Below are 20,370 nucleotides of genomic sequence, written 5' to 3'. Positions count from 1 at the left end.
TTGGCAGGATAATATTTATGAATAATTTTAAAGGAAACTTCCTTAATTTTGTTAACAAGTAGGTATGTGTGTGGCAACATCCAAACTTTTTTCCAACAGATATTATCAATAAATCCATTCCAATAAGGCATGACATAAGGTATAGATACAACATCCTGCTGAAACAAGGATCGTATCGCTCTGTTGTTGAATGGACCAAAAGAGAAACAAATCTTTCCTACTGATGAGTCAACAGGGTCAATAGAAGGTAGGCTCTGAGGGTCAGGTCTTGACACGTTCCTGAATAACATAGCAACACCTGAGGGAATGGCATCTAAAACAATTGCAAAATCTTTAGGTGTTACAGGGACCTTGTAAAGTGATAAGAATTATTTATAACTGAGTAAAAGACCCTCTGCATTTACCAGTTGGCTCACCAATAGGATATTATTTCGGAACCAATATTCTAAAAACAGAGAGGTATTTTTATACAATATATCCCGATTATTCCATATATAATATCTGTGTGGAGAAAAATTGTGTTTATAAATTAAGGACCATGACAAGAAAACCTGCCGATGAAAAGCAGAAAGTTTCACTGGAACTTTGTCAATATTATAATTGCAAAACAACATGAAGTTAAGGCCACCAAAAGTAGAGAAGTCATGATGAGGAATACAATTCCACATAGAAGTGGGTCTTCTTAGGAATTGTTTTATCCAATTGATCTTAAAAGTATTATTTAAAGTAGTAAAGTCCAGAAAATTCAGTCCACCATTCTCATAAGTGTTCATTACAACAGTTTTCCTAATGTAATGGGTACGGTTTCTCCAAAGAAAGTTGAAAAGCATCTGGTCTATCTCCTTGCTTATTTTACGGTCAAGATATAAAGATAGAGCACCATATGTTAGTCTAGAGATACCTTCAGCCTTGGTTATTAGGACTCGACCTTTTAAAGATAAGTCCCTCTGTAGACCGATGGTAACTGACCCTGCTCTATCTGCGGAAAATGGGAGTTTCTCGACGCGACGTTTTTTTTAACGTTTTACGCAATGGAGTGGACGCAGTTTAATGACGGTCAGTGCTACCCGGATTCAATGGGACGTCCCTACCCTAAACCCGAACCATTTTACTTCTCAAGTTCAATGGGATAGGGACGTCCCAAGCACGGACCATTTAATGACTTGCACCGTACCAAATCACAAGACTGAGCTCGCAAGAAATCTGATTGGCGTGATTAATTAGCCAATAGAGCTCAATCGGTCAGTTTGATTGACTGGTAGTTTAGTTGTGGCAAAAATACTGTTGTCACTAGCACATCCACACCAATTAAAACAAAAATTTGCTTTTTGGTCTTAATTTAAGGTCAGTCGTGTGGTTAAGGCTATGCTTAAGGTTAGATTTAAAATCAGATTTTAAGAAGACAAATTGTAGAAGCAGGCGTGGTTTAGCCGTGATGAAGTCTCTGCGGCTGTGGTAACTAGTGACGACCAGAAGACCTGGTAACCTGCTTATCTGCCTGGTTATGGTGGTGGGGGAAGGGTCGTTGGAGCTGATGATGCCGCCATCTTGAAAAGTGCCATCTGACAGTCTAGCTACATTTTCTCGCCTGTCAGAATCCGTTGAAAACACTTTTTTTTTTCCTTCTTAGGATTCGTGGCTTTTTTGTTGTTGTTGACACTTTAGGCTAATGGCCCAATAAGCTACATGCCGGGGACTCACCATTTACCGTTGTTTGTTGGTACGTACTTGCTAGCTGGTGCATGCAGTTCAGGAGACAGGAACAGCTACTGAGCTAGCTAGCTAGAGCAACATTAACTACCCATTTCTCTTTAGCTACCGGTAACTTAGCTACACCGATGTATTTATAAGTACGAATCGTCTTGTTATATTGTACTCGATAGATAGCTACGATACGTTAGTCTTATTGTGTGTGAAAAGCCACTGCACTGGGGTCCATTGAAATGCACTATGTTGCTTGCTAGATAACGTTAGTTAGCCGTATTTCAGACCAGTGTTGTCGACACGGTTTGGCCTGTCTGCGTTGGTTAACTGGAAAATGCTAACTGACGTTATCCAGCATGCGCCCACCGTTTGGATATTGATGTTAACGTTATACGGTTAGATGTTGGCTTCGGTATTTTTTTGCCAGTTAACGTTAGATAGCCATCTAGAGGCGTCAAGTTGTTGACGGGAACTGGCTAACGTTAGTCAAATATTTTTGTGTTCGCTAACGTTAGTTGGCCACCTAGGAAGCGTTAGCATTTTGGGTAACGTCAAAGTAGCTAGTTAATGTTAGTAGTTTGTGAAAACCACGTCAGCTGTAACTACGTTACTTCGATAACTATCTGGTAAACGAACGTTAAGATAGTTGGCCGCAGCGAACCTACCTAACTAGCTATCAAGCAGCTGTCTATTGTGCTAGTTAGCTAAACTCGGCAAAGAAATAAACGTCCTCTCACTGCGTTTAGTTTCGGCAAACTTAACGTGTCGATATTTGTATAAACATAAGATTCAACAACTGAGACAAACTGAACAAGTTCCACAGACATGTGAAGAGCAGAAATGGAATAATGTGTCCCTGAACAAAGGGGGGGTCAAAATCAAAAGTAAGTCAGCTGCATTAAGTACTGAAGTGCATCTCCTCCTCATGGACTGCACCATATTTACCCGTTCTTGCTGTGAGATGTTACCCCACTCTTTCACCAACGCACCTGCAAGTTCCCAGACATTTTGGGGGGAATGGCACTAGCCCTCACCCTCCGTTCCAACAGGTCCCAGACTTGCTCAATGGGATTGAGATCCGGGCTCATCGTTGGCCATGGCAGAACACTGACATTCCTGTCTTGCAGGAAATCATGCACAGAACAAGCAATATGGCTGGTGGCATTGTCATGCTGGAGGGTCATGTCAGGATAAGCCTGCAGGATGGGTACCACATGAGGGAGGAGGATGTCTTCCCTGTAATGCATAGCGTTGAGATTGCTTGCAATGACGACAAGCTCAGTCCGATGATGCTGTGACACACCGCCCCAGACCATGACGGGCCCTCCACCTCCAAATCATTCCCGCTCCAGAGTACAGGCCTCAGTGTAACGCAAGACAAAACCGCAACTTGTCAGAGAAGAACACTTTTTGCCAATCCTGTCTGATCCAGCGACGGTGGGTTTGTGTCCATAGGTGACGTTGTTGCCGGTGATGTCTGGTGAGGACCTGCCTTACAACAGGCCTACAAGCCTTCAGTCCAGCCCCTTTCAGCCTATTGCGAACAGTCTGAGCACTGATGGAGGGATTGTGCGTTCCTGGTGTAACTCGGCAGTTGTTGCACCTGTCCTGCAGGTGTGATATTCGGATGTACCGATCCTGTGCAGGTGTTTACACGTGGTCTGCCACTGCGAGGATGATAGGATGATCAGCTGTCCGTCCTGTCTCCCTGTATAGTTCTGTCTTAGGCATTTCTCAGTACAGACATAGCAATTTATTGCCCTGGCCACATCTGCAGTCCTCATGCCTAAGGCACGTTCACGCAGATGAGCAGGGACCCTGGGACCCTGTTCTTTTGATGTTTTTCCAGAGTCAGTAGAAAGGCCTCTTTAGTGTCCTAAGTTTTCATAACTGTGACCTTAATTGCCTACCGTCTGTAAGCTGTTAGTATCTTAACGACCGTTCCACAGGTACCTGTTCATTCATTTTTTTATGGTTCATTGAATAAGCATGTGAAAAAGTGTTTAAACCCTTTACAATTAAGACCTTTGGATTTATTTGGATTTTTACAAATTATCTTTGAAAGACCGAGTCCTGAAAAAGGTGCTGTTTTTTTTTGTTGCTGAGTTTATGTACTGTTAGCTTGGTCGTTTTGGCATAGTTTCAGGATTCTCCGGGTCAGGCTAAGTGTTGAATTTAGCTAGGTAGTTTGGTTTCTGACCCTTATAACCACAACTAACTTGGCTAGCTAGTTAGTCCCAGGCTGTCCTGAGACATGACTGTTGGTTACTTAGCTTACGTTAGCTAGCTAACGCACAAAAGTATGTAGTCTAGCTAGCTAATACAGTAAGAACAACACTGAACAGTAAATGGGGCTGAACGGCAATGTAACCCTTTGCTCCCAAGGCAGTGCATTACATTTGACAAACAATAGTGTACTAAAAGAAGGTAGGCCTATACAAAAATACATCAAGTTATGACACATTCTGGTTTAGTTTACATGAAACAGAATGTTACCTTGGGCAACCCCTGGGTTTCAGTTTTACACTGTCACTGGAATAGTCATACGTGTATATTTGCGTAACCAACCATACATTACTGTGTTGTATGGTTGTGATTTAGTTGACAAATTGTTTTTGTCTTCACCCACTGGAGATTGGCTATTCAGCATTTGTCATATTTTTGTCAATTGAGACAGATGGGGCTATTCCTTAAATCATGGAATTAAGTGTTCATAAGCTTTCTCAGTAGCTGGTAGAGCAAACACTTCAGCACCAGGCCATAACCAGATAAATAACCATATAACCAATGTAAACCAGCAGCTGAAAGTGCTTATTTTTTGTTAGTGACACAGGACTTTGTTCAGGCTAATGTTGCGCTCTTGGGTGGTGATAAAACAGTTTTTTTCCTGTTATTTGGTCACCTGTGGTAGACAATTTAATGCCAGACAACAATTCAATGTTTTTCCATGACATTCATTTTGACATCTTCAATTTATTATAGTATTTTATAGAGCAATGAACGAGGTGCACACTTTCATCAGAATGTGCCTGGACAGGGACCAATGTCAGTGGTCCCTCAGCACAGCCCCGATGCTCAGTCTATTAATACACTTTCTTTTCTCAGCCATTCAGTTGTCTGAGGTGCTGGTTTAGCATAAGCCAAGATGGCTTCACTGTAACCTTTAACCCTATTTCTCCCAGGCTTCCCCACAAGATGGGAATTCCTAGCAAATACTTAGACTTTTATTTTTACCTGAGGGCCAGGTGTACACAGTGGGAAATTCTGTTTATCTTTTGAGGCATATGCCTAGTGTGTGCACTGAACATGTTTCACTGCTTTGTTCCTACGGTGAGTGAGTTGTTGACACAGTGTTCTATATTGCCACTTAAGATGTGGCACAAGGTGATTTGACTAAGCACAGTGTTCTGAACTAGCAATGATCTTGCCAGTATTTGAGTGTGGAGCGGTTAGCCCAGTAGTGCTTGTCTTAATGCTTTGAAGTTTAGACTGATTTTGGGGAGAGTTGTTGGGATGCTGACATGTCAACAAGGAAGTGAACTCTTTTCCTATGATGGAAAAGCTATGGTTTACTGGCTCTTTGCCAGAGATTTAAAGTTTGTCTCATGACCTAGATTAAGTATTTGTTTTCACCTGGTTAACACTTATTATTTAGAAGGTAATGTGACAAAAAAATGTTTTTATATTACTACTTGTTTACTTGTTTACTACTTGTTTCAGTAGCATGTGACCTTAACGTAAGAAATGTTACTGTTAGTAAGAAAATGTTGTTCCATTACAATGAGTAATATGCTAATTTATCCTTTGCTTGTTTCAGGTGTGCGTTGATCTGTTGAGGTGGTCGTTCTGCTGCATGTGTCAAAAAGCCTGTCTTGTCACTGCTGCCTGTGGAGCCTGTAATGGGCCAGAGCTCCCAAAGAGCACTATCATTATTTTATTTTTAACTTCTGGACTCTATCCCAGTCAGGTACATTTGTGAAGCTGTCTGTTTGACCACCACCTGCTTTCTATTTGACCACCTCATCTCAACCCACATTGTGTACTTTGTGTCACTGTGAGTGCTTTCCCATTGTCTTATGAATGTTTTCCTTCCTTGTAGAAGCATCATGTTTTGGAAGTTTGATTTACACACGACGTCCCACATCGACACCCTCCTGGAGAAGGAAGATGTGACTCTGACAGAGGTGATGGACGAGGAGGATGTCCTGCAGGAGTGCAAGGCCCAGAACCACAAGCTGGTGGACTTCCTGGTACGGCCTCAGTACATGGAGGACCTGGTAACTTACATCACGCAGGAGCCAAGTGATGATGTGGAGGAGACGATCAAGTACAAGTAAGTGGGATTCACACACACTAGGCCAGGATATACTTACCTTACCTATACTTATACTTATATGCCAATTTTGAGAAAGATTTCATGTTTTCTTTCAGTTTCCCTTGCATTTGTTTAATTCAAGGTAATTCCCCCTACAATCACAAGGGGGCAAACATGACTTGCTAGACAGTCAATTATATAGGACCTTTGATGTGCTCTTTTGTGTGGTAGTGGTACTGTATTAATTGATCATTAAATGTTGGACTTCTATGCTATTTTCAGGTACCCCAACATATCGTGTGAACTCCTTACCTCGGACGTTGGACAGATCAATGACAGACTGGGAGAAGATGAATGTTTACTAATGAAACTTTATGGCTTCTTGCAAAATGAATCTCCACTCAACCCTTTACTGGCCAGTTTCTTCAGCAAGGTCCTGAGCATCCTCATCGGTAGGAAACCGGAACAGGTGAGATCAATACAAAACGCTTGTATAAACCACACAGGTTTTAAAAAGTGTATGACCTGCAGGGTTTCATGAATGCTCTGGGAGAAAAGATTGTCCTTTGACACATCCTTAAACTTCAACTATCTTTTGCAGATTGTGGAGTTTCTGCGGAAGAGGGAAGACTTTGTGGACTTAATGATTAAACACATAGGGACATCCGCCATCATGGACCTGCTGCTCAGAATGCTGACCTGCGTTGAACCACAGCAGCTCAGACAAGATGTCTTAAATGTCAGTGTTGTTATTTGGTTTACTTCGCGTTTTAGCATTTTGGTCTTTTTTTTGTGTGTTCAATTACCGACCTCCATCTTCTCCTCCCACAGTGGCTGAACGAGGAGAAGGTGATCCAGAGGCTTGTTGATATGGTCCAGCCTTCTCAGGATGAGGATGTAAGTCACATTTCATCAGCAGTTTGTTGGATGTTCTGTTGCTCTCTTAGTGTCTTAAAGTCTCTCTGTTCATCATCCAGAGGCACTCCAACGCATCCCAGTCTCTGTGTGAAATCATCCGCCTCAGCAGAGATCAGATGTTCCAAGTGCAGGGCTGCTCAGAGCCTGACCCATTACTGGCCACACTAGAAAAGTAAGTCTCTACAACCTGTTTGTTTTTTCAAGGAGGAATACTCATTATTACTGTCATCATATTTTATTGTTGTGCCAAAGTCATTACTAACTTACACCTACTCATTCAAGGGTTTTCCTTTATTTTTACTATTTTCTTCATTGTAGAATAATAGTGAAGCCATCAACCATGAAATAACACGCATGGAATCATGTAGTAACCAAAAAAAGTGTTAAACAAATCAAAATATATTTGATATTCTTCAAAGTAGCCACCCTTTGCCTTGATGAACTTTGCACACTCTTGGCATTCTCTCAACCAGCTTCACGAGGTAGTCACCTGGAATGTATTTCAATTAACAGGTGTGCCTTAAGTTAATTTGTGGAATTTCTTTCCTTAATGCGTTTGAGCCAATCGGTTGTGTTGTGACATGGTAGGGGTGGAATACAGAAGGATAGCCCTATTTGGTAAAAGACCAAGTCCATATTATGGCAAGAACAGCTAAAATAAGCAAAGAGAAACGACAGTCCATCATTAATTTAAGACATGAAGGTCACTCAATCTGGAAAATGTACAAACTTTCAAACTTTCTTCAAGAGCAGTCGCAAAAACCATCAAGCGCTATGATGAAACTGGCTCTCATGGAGACCGCCACAGGAAAGGAAGACCCAGAGTTACCTCTGCTGTAGAGGATAAGTTCATTAGAGTTAACTATACCTCAGATTGCAGCCCAAAGAAATGCTTCAGTGTTCAAGTAAGAGACATCTCAACATCAAATGTTCAGAGGAGACTGAGTGAATCAGGTCTTCATGGTCGAATTGCTGTAAAGAAACCACTACTAAAGGACACCAATAAGAAGAAGAGACTTGCTTGGGCCAAGAAACGCGATCAATGGACATATTAGACCGGTGTAAATCTGTGCTTTGGTCTGAGTCCAAATTTGAGCTTTTTGGTTCCAACCACCGTGTCTGTGAGACGCGGAGTAGGTGAACAGATGATCTCTGCATGTGTGGTCCCACCATGAAGCATGGAGGAGGTGGGTGCTTTGCTAGTGACACTGTCTGAATAATTTAGAATTCAAGGCACACTTAACCAGCATGGATAACACAGCATTCTGCAGCGATACACAATCCCATCTGGTTGCGCTTAGTGGGACTATCATTTGTTTTTCAACAGGACAATGACCCAACACACCTCCAGGCTGTGTAAGGGCTATTTGACTAAGGAGAGTGGAGTGCTGGATCAGATGACCTGGCCTCCACAATCACCTGACCTCAACCAAATTGAAATGGTTTGTAATGATTTGGACCGCAGAGTGAAGGAAAAGCAGCCAACGAGTGCTCAGCATATGTGAGAACTCCTTCAAGACTGTTGGAAAAGCATTCCAGGTGACGCAGGTTGAGAGAATGCCAAGAGTGCAAAGTTGTCAAAGCAAAGGGGGGCTACTTTAAAAATATATTTGGTTTTAACACTTTTTGCTTACTACATGTATGTTCATAGTTTTGATGTCTTCATTATTATTCTACAATGTAGAAAATAGTCAAAATAAAGATAAACCCTTGAATGAGTAGGTGTCCAAACTTCTGATTGGTACTGTACATGTCCCTTCCTTTCTCTCAGACAAGAGACTGTGGAGCAGTTGCTGTCCAACATATTTGACAAAGAGAAAAATGACTCTGCAATAGTCAGTGTAATTCAGATTCTCCTGACACTCTTTGAGACACGAAGACCAGCGTAAGTTAACGATATCCCATTTTAAAGTTTTATTTGTTTTGGGAGACTTTTTCTGATGTACGGTTCTGTCGTTTGCAGGTTCGAAGGCCATTTGGAAATCTGTCCTCCTGGTATGAGCCACCCGTCCTTCTCAGTCAATCAGAGCATTCTGGAGGCTGTCAGACCTAGGCTCAAAGACTTCCATCAACTGCTGCTGGAACCCCCAAAGGTAATACAGTACTTTACATATACTATATATACAAAAGTATGCGGACATCCCTTTGAGTTAGTGGATTTGGCTGTTGCTAAAAGGTGTGTAAAATCGAGCAAACCGCCATGGAATCTCCAGACAAACATTGGCAGCAGAATGGCCTTACTGAAGAGTTCTGACTTTCAACGTGGCACTGTCATAGGATGCCACCTTTCCAACAAGTCATTTTTATGCCCTGCTATAGCTGCCCCGATCAACTATATGTGGAAACGTCTAGGAGCAACAACGACTCAGCCGCGAAGTGGTAGGTCACACAAGCTCACAGAACGGGATCGCTAAGTACCGAAGCTCGTAGCGTGTAAAAATTGTCTGTCCTCGTTTGACTCACTACCGAGTCAATGTCAGCACAATAACTGTTCGACGGGAGCTTCAAGAAATGGGTTTCCATGGCCGAGCATCCGCACACAAGCCTAATATCACCATGCGCACTGCTAAGCGTCGGCTGGAGTGGTGTGAAGCTCACCGCCATTGGACTCTGGAGTGACGAATCACAGGTAGTCTGGCAGTCTGACGGACGAATCTGGGTTTTGTGGATTCCTGGAGAATGCTACCTGCCCGACTGCATAGTGCCAACTGTCAAGTTTGGTGGAGGAAAAATAATGGTCTGGGGCTGTTTTTCATGGTTCGGGCTGGTCCCCTTAGTTCCAGTTTACAACGACATTCTAGACGATTCTGTGCTTCCAAATTTGTGGCAACCTTTTGGGGAAGGCCCTTTCCTGTTTCAGCACGACAATACCCCAGTGCACAAAGCAAGGTTAATGCAGACATTGTTTGTCGATTGGTGTGGAAGGACTTGACAGGTCTGGACAGAGCCCTGACCTCAACCTCATCGAACACCTTTGGGATAAATTGGAACGCCGACTGCGAGCCAGGCCTAATCGCCCAAGATAAGTGCCCGACTTCACAAGTACTCTTGTGGCTGAGGGGAATCCCTGCAGCAATGTTCCAACATCTAGTGGAAAGCCTTCCCAGAAGAGTTGAGGATGTTGTAGCAGCAAAGGGGGGGGGGGACCAACTCCATATTTCTCATGATTTTGGAATGAGAAGTTCATTGAGCAGATGTCTACATACTTTTGGTCATGTAGTGTACCTATCGTCTTACACACACACACACACACACTAAACATTGCAGATATTTCAGGCCATTTCAGTGAGCTAAGTATAGGTTTTTCTCTTTGTTATTAACTTGAAATAAATATGACAACCATAATATTTTAAATAAACTATTACTACATTTCTCTTTTGTTGTGATCCTGCTGTCTTAATCTTGGTTTAACTTTGAGTCATATTTATCTTCAGAGTGGGTGGTCTTTCCTCTAAATTGACTTTACAAGTGCAGTCCACTCTACAAGTTCACTCCAATGGCGGTTGTGTTTTAGTTACCAACTGAATGAGAGCCTGATTGTTCCTTTCATCCCCATATTTGCAGAAGAATATCATGAAAACCACATGGGGAGTGCTAGACCCCCCAGTGGGCAACACCCGGCTGAATGTGGTCCGTCTAGTGGCCAGCCTCCTGCAGACCAACACTCATATCATCAACATGGAGCTGATTAACCTCAACACTCTAGGTGTCATACTTGTAAGTTGCCTGTCTTTTATATTTTACACATGGTTTTTAGTACTAGTTGTTCCTGTCTTAATCAGCACCTGGATTTAGACTGCTATGCACAGGGATTTCTGTCTTTCATGACACTAGTTCCTTTACTACCCCCTTCTCATAACTAAGGTCAACAGGGATGATGCTCACTTCAACAACTTGGTTTGGAACATTTTCTTATTAAATAAATGTATGCTTTTTAAAAAAAACAATCTGTTTATTCTCAGGACATGTACTTCAAATATATATGGAATAACTTCCTGCATTTACAAGTTGAAATATGCACTGCAATGATCCTAGCGATGCCCCCAGCCCAAAGTGAAAACCTCAAAATCAACAGTGATCAGGAGCCTGTCAGAGAAAGCCACCTCATCAATCATGTGAGACTTCATCACCCTTTTCTTTACATCTAGAATGGTACTCATGTCAGACAAGTCAATCAACTATTTTTGTGTGCTGTGTTTTAGCTGTTTCAGAAGTGCCAGTTTATACAGAGAATTCTTGATGCATGGAGCTCCAATGAGAAAGCGCAGTAAGTACTGTTATTATTAATGATATGTGTCTCGTTGTTACTAGACCACTGCAGATTTGGGTTTTTTAAATCTCTTGGGAGCGCTTTAATTTTTCCCCTTGCGACGGCTCACAGTAAAGTCACCACAATGTGCCGGTAGGCTTCATTAAGTGTTTCCTGTTGCAGGGCTGAGGGTGGACGTAGACAGGGCTACATGGGCCACTTGACCAGAATAGCCAACTCAATAGTGCACAACAGCGACAAGGGCCCCAATGGTGCACAGATACAGCAGCTCATCTCAGGTGAGTGGGCTTTGACACCCATAAGGAATGAGGTTGTTGGAGCGAAAAAAACTATCCTTACTATATCCTAAAATGAGGTGGAATAGACTCATCTTGTTATTTCTCTGCGTTATTTCAGAGCTCACAGAAGAAGACAGAGAGAGATGGGAGACCTTCATTTCTGGTCAGCTAGCTGACACAAACAAGAGAAACACTGTAGACCTAGTAAGTCTGATACAGACACCTCAGTTACTTAATGCCAAAATGTTTTCAGAGTACACTGTTACACAGTATTTACACTGACGTACTGAAAGGTGAAGTGCCAGTAATGCCGAAGCTGTTTGAAGGATGTCTCATGGTTGTCCTCTTAGTAATAAGGTTGGTTGCACTGTGCACTAGGTGAACACACACCATATTCACTCATCCAGTGATGACGAGGTAGACTTCAAGGACAGCGGATTCCACCAGGATTCCTCTTTACAACAAGTAAGTCTGTAACTGGATGAGACTATATAAATGCTGCAAAATCTCCATATTGATACTTTAAAAAAATAATTGTTAACATTATTATACTTGTCTAGTAATAGTAGTACAGATTTTGTGAATATTAAATGTGTCTTCCAGTTGTAAGTATGCTTGTGCTCTTAATCTTTAAACGATGAACCTATAGCTACAGTATTAGTCAATTGTTTTGAATTGAAGTACTTGAAGTTTTTTGTAGTGCCAAGACTATATCATTATCGTTGGTCCTGGGTTTGCCAGGCCTTTTCTGATTATCAGATGCAACAAATGACGTCCAATTTTATTGAGCAGTTTGGCTTCAATGACGAAGAGTTTGCCGATCAGGACGATGTCGTGGAGTGAGTACTGACCCTGCATGTTTTCTTCATAACTTGCTATTCTACTGGTTTGGGGATTTCAATAAGGGTGTGGGGTGACTAGACTGGTGTTCTGTTAATACATTCTTTGCTTCCTTAACAAAGGACTGGGAATCAGTTTCTTTCTCTGTACAAAAGTTTAGGTTACATACATGTTTGCAATTAACATTTACATATGAAAATAAAATTTAAATAAAATGTAAGTGGTAGGTTAATTGGATGCCAGTCTGAATTCAGCAACCCATGAATGTCAAATATTCTTATTACATTTAAGTAGCTCATATTATACAGTTCTACCATTAAAGTAGATTGCCTGTGTCACTGTCAATCAAGACTGATGCTTTGCTTGGACCAGAGTCCAGATTGTAATTGGTAATTGCAAAACAGTTTATTTTTTCTTGATCAAAATGGGGCTTGTGGTTGGTATGGGCGTGGTGGCCTCTGACCAAACATTTTAGAGGCCCTCCTGTTGGCCACATTGACAATTTAGCTGTTTTAAAGCTCACTTCCTGCAATTCTACACATTTTGCTATCCCTTACACTATCTGAGTCAAATATCCCTTTTCTACCAAGATGTTTTTCCGCCAACCTTATCCTGACAACTTTTACCCCCTCTTCTTTATATCTGAAAGGTATTGCCGGTATCAAAGCCCCCAAAAAATGTTCTGCCAAACGATCTACTAATCATTTCAGTAAAGTTCTGCCTATGAAACGTAGCTGTAATGCTGAGGCGGCTTTGGCACACACTACACTCTTAAACTCTTGATGGTTGCTAGACAGTCAGTTATACATTTTGCAAGACATGTCACTTCACCCATCTCTTCTCATAGCCCACCACACGCACTGTTTTCTTAAACATAACCGGATGGATACATAAAGAATTACTGTGGGAATAAATATCACTGAATGATGAAACTATTGGATTAAAGTATGTGCAATTGAAGGCATGTATCAAGTTGTTGCTTACTGAAACGTCCCGAAGTCATCCAATTCTTGTAATAAATTTGAAGCAAAAGCCTACTCGATTCTAATTTCAGCACTGTTTTGATTGGGACGGCACAATCGCTCTGCTTTGAGACAAGTGTGGGGACTCATCTTGGTAAATCAATCAACTTTTAAAAATCTGTTTTGAATATTGTTTAGGATACAATTACTTGCCTAGTTAAATAAAAAAATATATATTTTAAATACCATATCTGTGTGACACCAGCAGAATGTTTTTAAAATCACCAATCATCATTTTGGGAAATTTTGATTCTCCCTGACTATCTAGCTTTTACTTAGGGGGTTGATCGTTTTCAAAGATCTTATTTAAAAATGTATAGGTCCGTTATCTTTCCTACATACTTTATCTGGTTTTAGTATTTTGTTTACACTGAAACGTCTTTCTATGTACTTTTTTTAAATTACTGTTTGGACATGGGCGGCCCGAGGAAAAACACTTAGGCGACCCGCCCAAGACTTTTCTATGCAGAGTAAAAAAAAAACCTGCATAATTCAGTTAGTTTGGAATAAGTAGCGCACTTCAACCCTGTTCTGTGCCTCTGGCTCTTCTTGTTATGTGGGTGATCTGCTGGCGGCTGGGCCCCTGAGGAGAATGACCAGGTGGGAATGGCTGGCTGGAGTTTCTGCATAAAGCTGCTTTCATGTCAATAACATTCTTCTTCCTGTTAATGGGCCTCTGTAGGTAGGCGTCCTGAAGCCATTGTGTTTAGTCATTGTTTGTAGTCATTGTCTAATTAATATAACTAAACTAAACTCTTTTCTTTAACATTTCAGTATTCCCTTTGATAGAATATCAGACATCAATTTTTCCTTGAATACAAATGAAAGTGTAAGTATTTTAATATAATTTAATGCATTTCAAAGGTAGTGAAAGGATGTTAAAATGAATGCCATGTTGTCTTCCATTTGTACTGGAGATCTGTTCAATTCTAGTGGAAATGAGTAAGATAATAAAGTAGCAGTTTGAGGAAAATTATCTCCCAAAGTTTTAAAGTTTACTATTTTTATAATGCTGTTAGTCTTTACTCTGGGATTTTTTTTCAGCCTCAGAGACAATGTCTGTTTTGAAGCTAATTTCCTGCAAGCCTAGACATTTTGCTATGGCTTATTTCTTGTTCTTATGCTGTCTAAGTGATTCAAACATAAGTCATCAGATTCTCCCAGACTAGTTTTTATTTTGGTAATTGTTAGTTCTCAAAGATAATCCGATTAAAAAAAAATATATATATAATAATTTTAAAAAAAATTAAAAAAAAGTTGCTCCATTATCTTTTCAACAATCTTTATCTGGTTTTAGTCGTTTTTAAGTTTACACTGAAAACGTTTTACCATCCTGAAAAGGATTGGTGCATATTAGCTAATGCTGCACTCTAGACGTCTGAAGTTCTGTTACCTATGAAAATTATGCACATACATATTTTCTTCCCTTTTCCATTTACAGTAATGAGGAAGTGGAGGCATCACAGCGTATCTTTTTGTGTATCATGTGCTTTACCCTGGTACTGGTGTTGTCTTCCAGGCGAATATAGCTCTGTTTGAGGCCTGCTGTAAGGAGAAGATCCAGCAGTTTGAAGATGCAGGCTCTGATGAGGAGGACATCTGGGACGAGAAAGATGTTACTTTCGCACCAGACGCTCAGAGACGTCCTCGGTACGGCAGCGCCTCTTGGCGGATATGTAAATTACATGTTTTAAATGACTAACATATCTTCTGAGGCTTGGTTCAAGGCACCAGTTTGGGTGATTTTGATACATTTTCTTGACTTTTGTCCATTCTGTGCCTCCCATTAGGAGCTCTGGCAGCACAGATAGTGAGGAGAGCACAGACTCTGAGGAGGAGGATGTTAAACGCGATCCTTTTGACCCCAACAATGCCAGCTCTGATGACAGAATGGAGGTGGACACTGGTGAGTGATTGTTCCGGGTTTGCGCACTGGGGTTGGGTTAGTGGTTCGTTGGGTAGGTCGGTCTGGTATGATCTTTTCGAGATGATGCCTTGCTTTTTTGTGACGGCTGCCCTGTTGTTTCAGGGCCTCTGTGGACAGCTAACTTTGATGACATACCCATGGACACCGGGAGTTCTACGGCGATGGGGGAATCTGCCCCAGCCTCCCCCTCCTCCCCTGCGGTTATACCAGAGTCTGCTGGCTGGAGCTCCCCCAACGCCTCCCCTGGCAAAGCCATGGGCTGGGCAGACTTCTCTAGCAACTTCTCACCAGTTAGGTAAGGGTTCATCATCCCACCACCCTCATTCCCAAGGCCTTAGGTGACACTTGCCACACATTTCCATATTGCGTTATCCTTCCATGTAGTATGAATAAGGATGTGGGTGACGGGTGTTCTGTTCATTCCCCTGGCTTCCCATGTCTAATATTTGAGATGGGCTATTTTAAGAGGACAAATTCAAGACCTTTTCTGACTATCTTCCAGACCCAAAGATCCTTTGAGGAGCAATTCCCCAGTAGCAATGGAGACCTGTATAGAGACAGGAGACCCCTTGGGTGTCAACGCACCAATGCAGCATGAAGGTGAGATTTGCCACTGAGCTTTTCAGGAATAAGTGTGTTACGGCTAACTCTGTGGTCACTGTTATGATGCTGTCCCTGTGTGACGTCGCAGATTCTGACCAGTGGCCAGGGGATGAGGCAGCCCAGCCAGCCAGCTCCCCTGGAGGGAAAGCCGGATGCTCGGATGCAGAGGAGTCCGTCACCACTGAGACGGTCACCAATGGATCCATGAAGGAAACAGTTAGCCTTACTGTAGATGCCAAAACTGAAACTGCCATTTTCAAGAGGTAAGGCTTTTGATGACTCACCATACCCTGTTCCTCTGGTCACCAATCCTTCCTTTACAACACAGCCATTCACCTCAGAGCATGTGGAATTGACCTCTGTGTCTTGCCACGTTTTCCCCCTCCTGCACTGAGTGACTTAAATCCATGCAAGGCAGGGACACTCCAGTAGACTTGTATAAATATCTATATACCATTTATGTATCACCAAACCTGCCAAACCTACATTGCTGTCTGTGTTGTTTGAGAAACTGTCCTTCACTTTAACTGCAACACTTACAACATGAGCTTCCTCTTTCTCTCTGGCGTGCGTGTGGCTTCAGAGTGTTGAAATCTTATCGGTATGTACAGCCAGTCGGGGGGCAGACATCTGCCGTGTCTTGTTTTCATGTCAGCCACTGAGTTTTTTTTATTAATTATTTTGCCATCTCCATTTGCATGTATATCTCAGATGTATTGATTTGGTCGTCGCTCGTCGTCAATGACGTCGTGAATTGGCCATCAGCCCTCGGGATTAGCCACTCCCAGGCTTTGAGTTGGCCTTGTTCTCCTTTCTGTCGATGTCCAGGTGGGGGTGTGGATTGGTGTAGGCAGTCTTCAAAATTTATCCACCACCTCCTTGTGCTGGTGTCTCATTGGCTTTGGTTTGTAGCTCATGGCATTGTGAGGTGGCTGGAATAAACTGGAGAGAGATGATTCTTAGCCTAGCAGTAGTCCTGTTGTCGCGCAAAACTCAGCTCTACTAGCAGTAGTCCTGTTGTCGCGCAAAACTCAGCTCTACTAGCAGTAGTCCTGTTGTCGCGCAAAACTCAGCTCTACTAGCAGTAGTCCTGTTGTCGCGCAAAACTCAGCTCTACTAGCAGTAGTCCTGTTGTCGCGCAAAACTCAGCTCTACTAGCAGTAGTCCTGTTGTCGCGCAAAACTCAGCTCTACTAGCAGTAGTCCTGTTGTCGTGCAAAACTCAGCTCTACTAGCAGTAGTCCTGTTGTCACGCAAAGCTCAGCTCTACTAGCAGTAGTCCTGTTGTCGTGCAAAACTCAGCTCTACTAGCAGTAGTCCTGTTGTCGCGCAAGATTCAGCTCTACTAGCAGTAGTCCTGTTGTCGCGCAAAACTCAGCTCTACTAGCAGTAGTCCTGTTGCGCAAGATTCAGCTCTACTAGCAGTAGTCCTGTTGCGCAAGATTCAGCTCTACTAGCAGTAGTCCTGTTGTCGCGCAAAACTCAGCTCTACTAGCAGTAGTCCTGTTGTCGTGCAAAACTCAGCTCTACTAGCAGTAGTCCTGTTGTGCAAGATTCAGCTCTACTAGCAGTAGTCCTGTTGCGCAAGATTCAGCTCTACTAGCAGTAGTCCTGTTGTCGCGCAAGATTCAGCTCTACTAGCAGTAGTCCTGTTGCGCAAGATTCAGCTCTACTAGCAGTAGTCCTGTTGTCGCGCAAGATTCAGCTCTACTAGCAGTAGTCCTGTTGTCGCGCAAGATTCAGCTCTACTAGCAGTAGTCCTGTTGTCGTGCAAAACTCAGCTCTACTAGCAGTAGTCCTGTTGTCGCGCAAAACTCAGCTCTACTAGCAGTAGTCCTGTTGTCGTGCAAAACTCAGCTCTACTAGCAGTAGTCCTGTTGTGCAAGATTCAGCTCTACTAGCAGTAGTCCTGTTGTCGCGCAAGATTCAGCTCTACTAGCAGTAGTCCTGTTGCGCAAGATTCAGCTCTACTAGCAGTGAGATTTGTTTTTAAGCTTGAATCTCAAGTCCAACAGACTTTCAAAATGCCATCTAGGTAGTTGTAAATGTAGTTCACTTTGCCAGGTCATTTTAAATAAGAATGTGTTCTAAATTGACTTGCCTGCTTAAAGGTTAAATAAATCGCACATAACCGCCGCCTCAAACAGAAAATGAATAAGACCTGTAAAAATACCCAAATATCCTGGAGTGCGTTAGTTTTGCCTAGTAATTATGACGACGTAGTTGTGGTGGTTTTAATGACAAAAATCAAGACCGATGGCTGAAAACTTTGAATCATTTCGGTGAGTTTCAAAACTGTCATCTCCTCGTGTTCTGCTCTTCGAAACAAGCTCACTCTTAAAAAGAGGAAACTGCTGTAAGTGGATGGTCAGAATCTAAATGGACTCTTGCTGCTTCTGTCCATTTGCTGTCCATTTTGTTCCTTGCATCCATTTTTAACCGCCATATGCATTTCGACACATTCGTTTGCCCAATGCTTTGATGTTGTCTGTCTCTCCCATTCTGCATGCGCTAGTCTTTTCCGTTCTGTCTATAAACAGTGGGGGGTTTCTGTCTATTGTCATTCTGAATGTTTGAAATGGCAAGAGCTCTGTAAATGTTCCCTTTTTCTCTGCAGTGAGGATGTGAAGTTGTCTACCTCAGAGGACGCATCTGCAAAGTGCGTGGTGAGGGAGAGTGGAACACCAGAGAAGAGGGTCCCTGCATCTGTCCAGCCTGTCAGCAACTGTTCCAAACCAGGGTCTGGCTCCATGTTGTCAACTTATACCTTCACTGGAACTGTCTCGTACTAGTGAGCTATTTTCAGACATGCTGTTGTACCGGTTCTGTCTCATGATGTCTTATCTTTCTTTATTTCTTCCCTTCCACAGTGCACAACATTCAGATGAGAAATCAAAAGTCCCCAGTGACGCTGTTAATGGTCCCCTAGAAGGAACAGCAATGGACGAAGCCAAGTAAGTGTCAGCTAGAATGAGGTTGTGCTGTGGGGTTCCAGTCTGGCATGTCTTATCACTTGTGAAGTGTGTGTCATCCAGTATGTTACACTGTGTCCTCTGTCTGCCCGCCTACAGAACAGAGCAGAGCGTGGCCTCACCGGCGGCAGCTGTGAACGGCCCAGGGTGATGTGGTTCCTGCCAGCCTGTTCCTGCCACGCACAGCTCTCTCCCTGGGCCACCAGTAGAGGGCAGTGCAAGTCCAGAGTCAGAGCTGCTGCTGCACTAACTTCACCAGATCAGGACCAGCAATATTAATATTAGGCTATTACAGACAGTTGTACAGGAAGTTGGAACTGAATGAAGAGATACTCTAATGGATACAGTTATTATTTTTTTGCATTCGTTTATATACTATTGTTATGAGGTGATCCGTCTGATATTTTGCCACTCCAAGTTAAATAGTAATGTTGCTATAGTTAAAATGATTGTATGAATAAAATATTTTATAAAAAGAAAATGTATACAGAAACGGACGATAACTAAAATATACCAATTGGAAAACTTGGTGTGATTTTGATAGGGTTTTCCTTCTGCACAAAATCGGATACATTTTATTTCCAGCTACCATGCAATGTTAATCGGCAACCCATGTTGGTATGTTTATCAGTACGCTTGTTGGTAGGAATCAAAATAATTTTAAATATTCAAAGGTTTATTTTGCCACAGCTATTATTTGTAAATGTTTCTTGTATACTTTCAACATGAGCAAGATTTGAAAACCTTTGGTATAGTTTTTAACTTAATTTATTAAGGTAGATAATGTTCTGTTAGTGCCATACACATGTTTTCTCCCCCTTGACAACATTAAACTGTACAAACCCAAGGTGAAAAACTGTAGAAAATGGTTTCCAGTTGCACGTATCTAGTGAGTGTTAACTGTCTGAAGTCTTGTGGTAAATGGGTTCCATTTTACAACTGTTACAGTACCACTCAAGTCAAACATTCTACCTGCAAAATGATGCGTGTGTAATGAATATTCTTGGTATTGCTTCAATCATGCATCAACCATTGATTATTTTTATACAGTGCATTTGGAAAGTATTCAGACCATTTTACTTTTTCCACATTTTGTTAAGTTACAGCCTTAGTCAAAATGGATTGTCATTCCCCCCCCCCCCCCCCCCCCCCCCCCCCCCAGGTTTTTAGAAATTTTAGAACATTTCTTAAATACAAACCTGAAATATCAAATTTACATTTACAAGTATTCAGACCCTTTACTCAGTACTTGAAAGCACCTTTGGCAGTGATTACAGCCTTCAGTCTTCATGGGTATGACACTACAAGCTAGGCACACCTGTATTTGGGGAGTTTCTCCCAATCTTCTCTGCAGATCCTCTCGAGCTTTGTCAGGTTGGATGGGGAGAGCCACTGCACATTTTCAGGTCTCCAGAGACGTTAGATCGGTTTGAAGTCCCGACTTTTTCCGAAGCCACTCCTATGTTTTCTTAGCTGTGTGCTTAGGGTCGTTGTCCTGTTGGAAGGTGAACCTTTGCCCCAG

At 42.2% G+C, this 20,370-nt stretch overlaps 1 protein-coding gene across 7 annotated transcripts; it reads left to right on the top strand.

The window, feature by feature from the left end:
* The first annotated feature begins 1,299 nt into the window (after positions 1–1,299).
* Positions 1,300–19,831, top strand: ppp6r3 (protein phosphatase 6, regulatory subunit 3). Of its 7 annotated transcripts, none has more exons than XM_021568158.2 (26): positions 1,553–1,720; positions 5,522–5,671; positions 5,804–6,037; positions 6,302–6,488; positions 6,621–6,758; positions 6,851–6,916; positions 6,997–7,109; positions 8,709–8,822; positions 8,901–9,030; positions 10,502–10,654; positions 10,900–11,052; positions 11,140–11,204; positions 11,370–11,485; positions 11,604–11,689; positions 11,864–11,950; positions 12,278–12,324; positions 14,122–14,176; positions 14,867–14,997; positions 15,138–15,253; positions 15,377–15,569; positions 15,777–15,874; positions 15,966–16,140; positions 16,461–16,478; positions 18,494–18,616; positions 18,747–18,830; positions 18,948–19,831. In XM_021568158.2, the coding sequence occupies exons 3-26, from the start codon at positions 5,811–5,813 to the stop codon at positions 18,997–18,999; spliced, it is 2,727 nt and encodes a 908-aa protein (XP_021423833.1). In that variant the 5' UTR covers positions 1,553–1,720; positions 5,522–5,671; positions 5,804–5,810; the 3' UTR covers positions 19,000–19,831. The 7 variants fall into 7 exon arrangements, with proteins under 7 accessions (XP_021423862.1, XP_021423852.1, XP_021423833.1 ...); XM_021568149.2 differs by having other exon boundaries at positions 12,245–12,324; positions 15,392–15,569; XM_021568140.2 differs by having other exon boundaries at positions 12,245–12,324.
* The last annotated feature ends 539 nt before the right edge of the window (positions 19,832–20,370 follow it).

The sequence above is a fragment of the Oncorhynchus mykiss genome, chromosome 2 (assembly GCF_013265735.2).
Source record: "Oncorhynchus mykiss isolate Arlee chromosome 2, USDA_OmykA_1.1, whole genome shotgun sequence".
Classification (NCBI taxonomy): Eukaryota; Metazoa; Chordata; class Actinopteri; order Salmoniformes; family Salmonidae; genus Oncorhynchus; species Oncorhynchus mykiss.
The sequence above is the reverse complement of the archived record's forward strand: the minus strand, read 5'-3'. Positions and strand labels throughout refer to the sequence as shown.

What these genes read in the sequence shown, in the direction of transcription:
- ppp6r3 (XM_021568132.2), top strand. Translation starts at nt 5,811, where the DNA reads ATGTTTTGGAAGTTTGATTTACACACGACGTCCCACATCGACACCCTC. An exon ending in TTACTGGCCACACTAGAAAA is followed by an intron (nt 7,110 to 8,708) that starts GTAAGTCTCTAC and finishes CCTTTCTCTCAG; the next exon opens with ACAAGAGACTGTGGAGCAGT. An exon ending in ACACTCTAGGTGTCATACTT is followed by an intron (nt 10,655 to 10,899) that starts GTAAGTTGCCTG and finishes GTTTATTCTCAG; the next exon opens with GACATGTACTTCAAATATAT.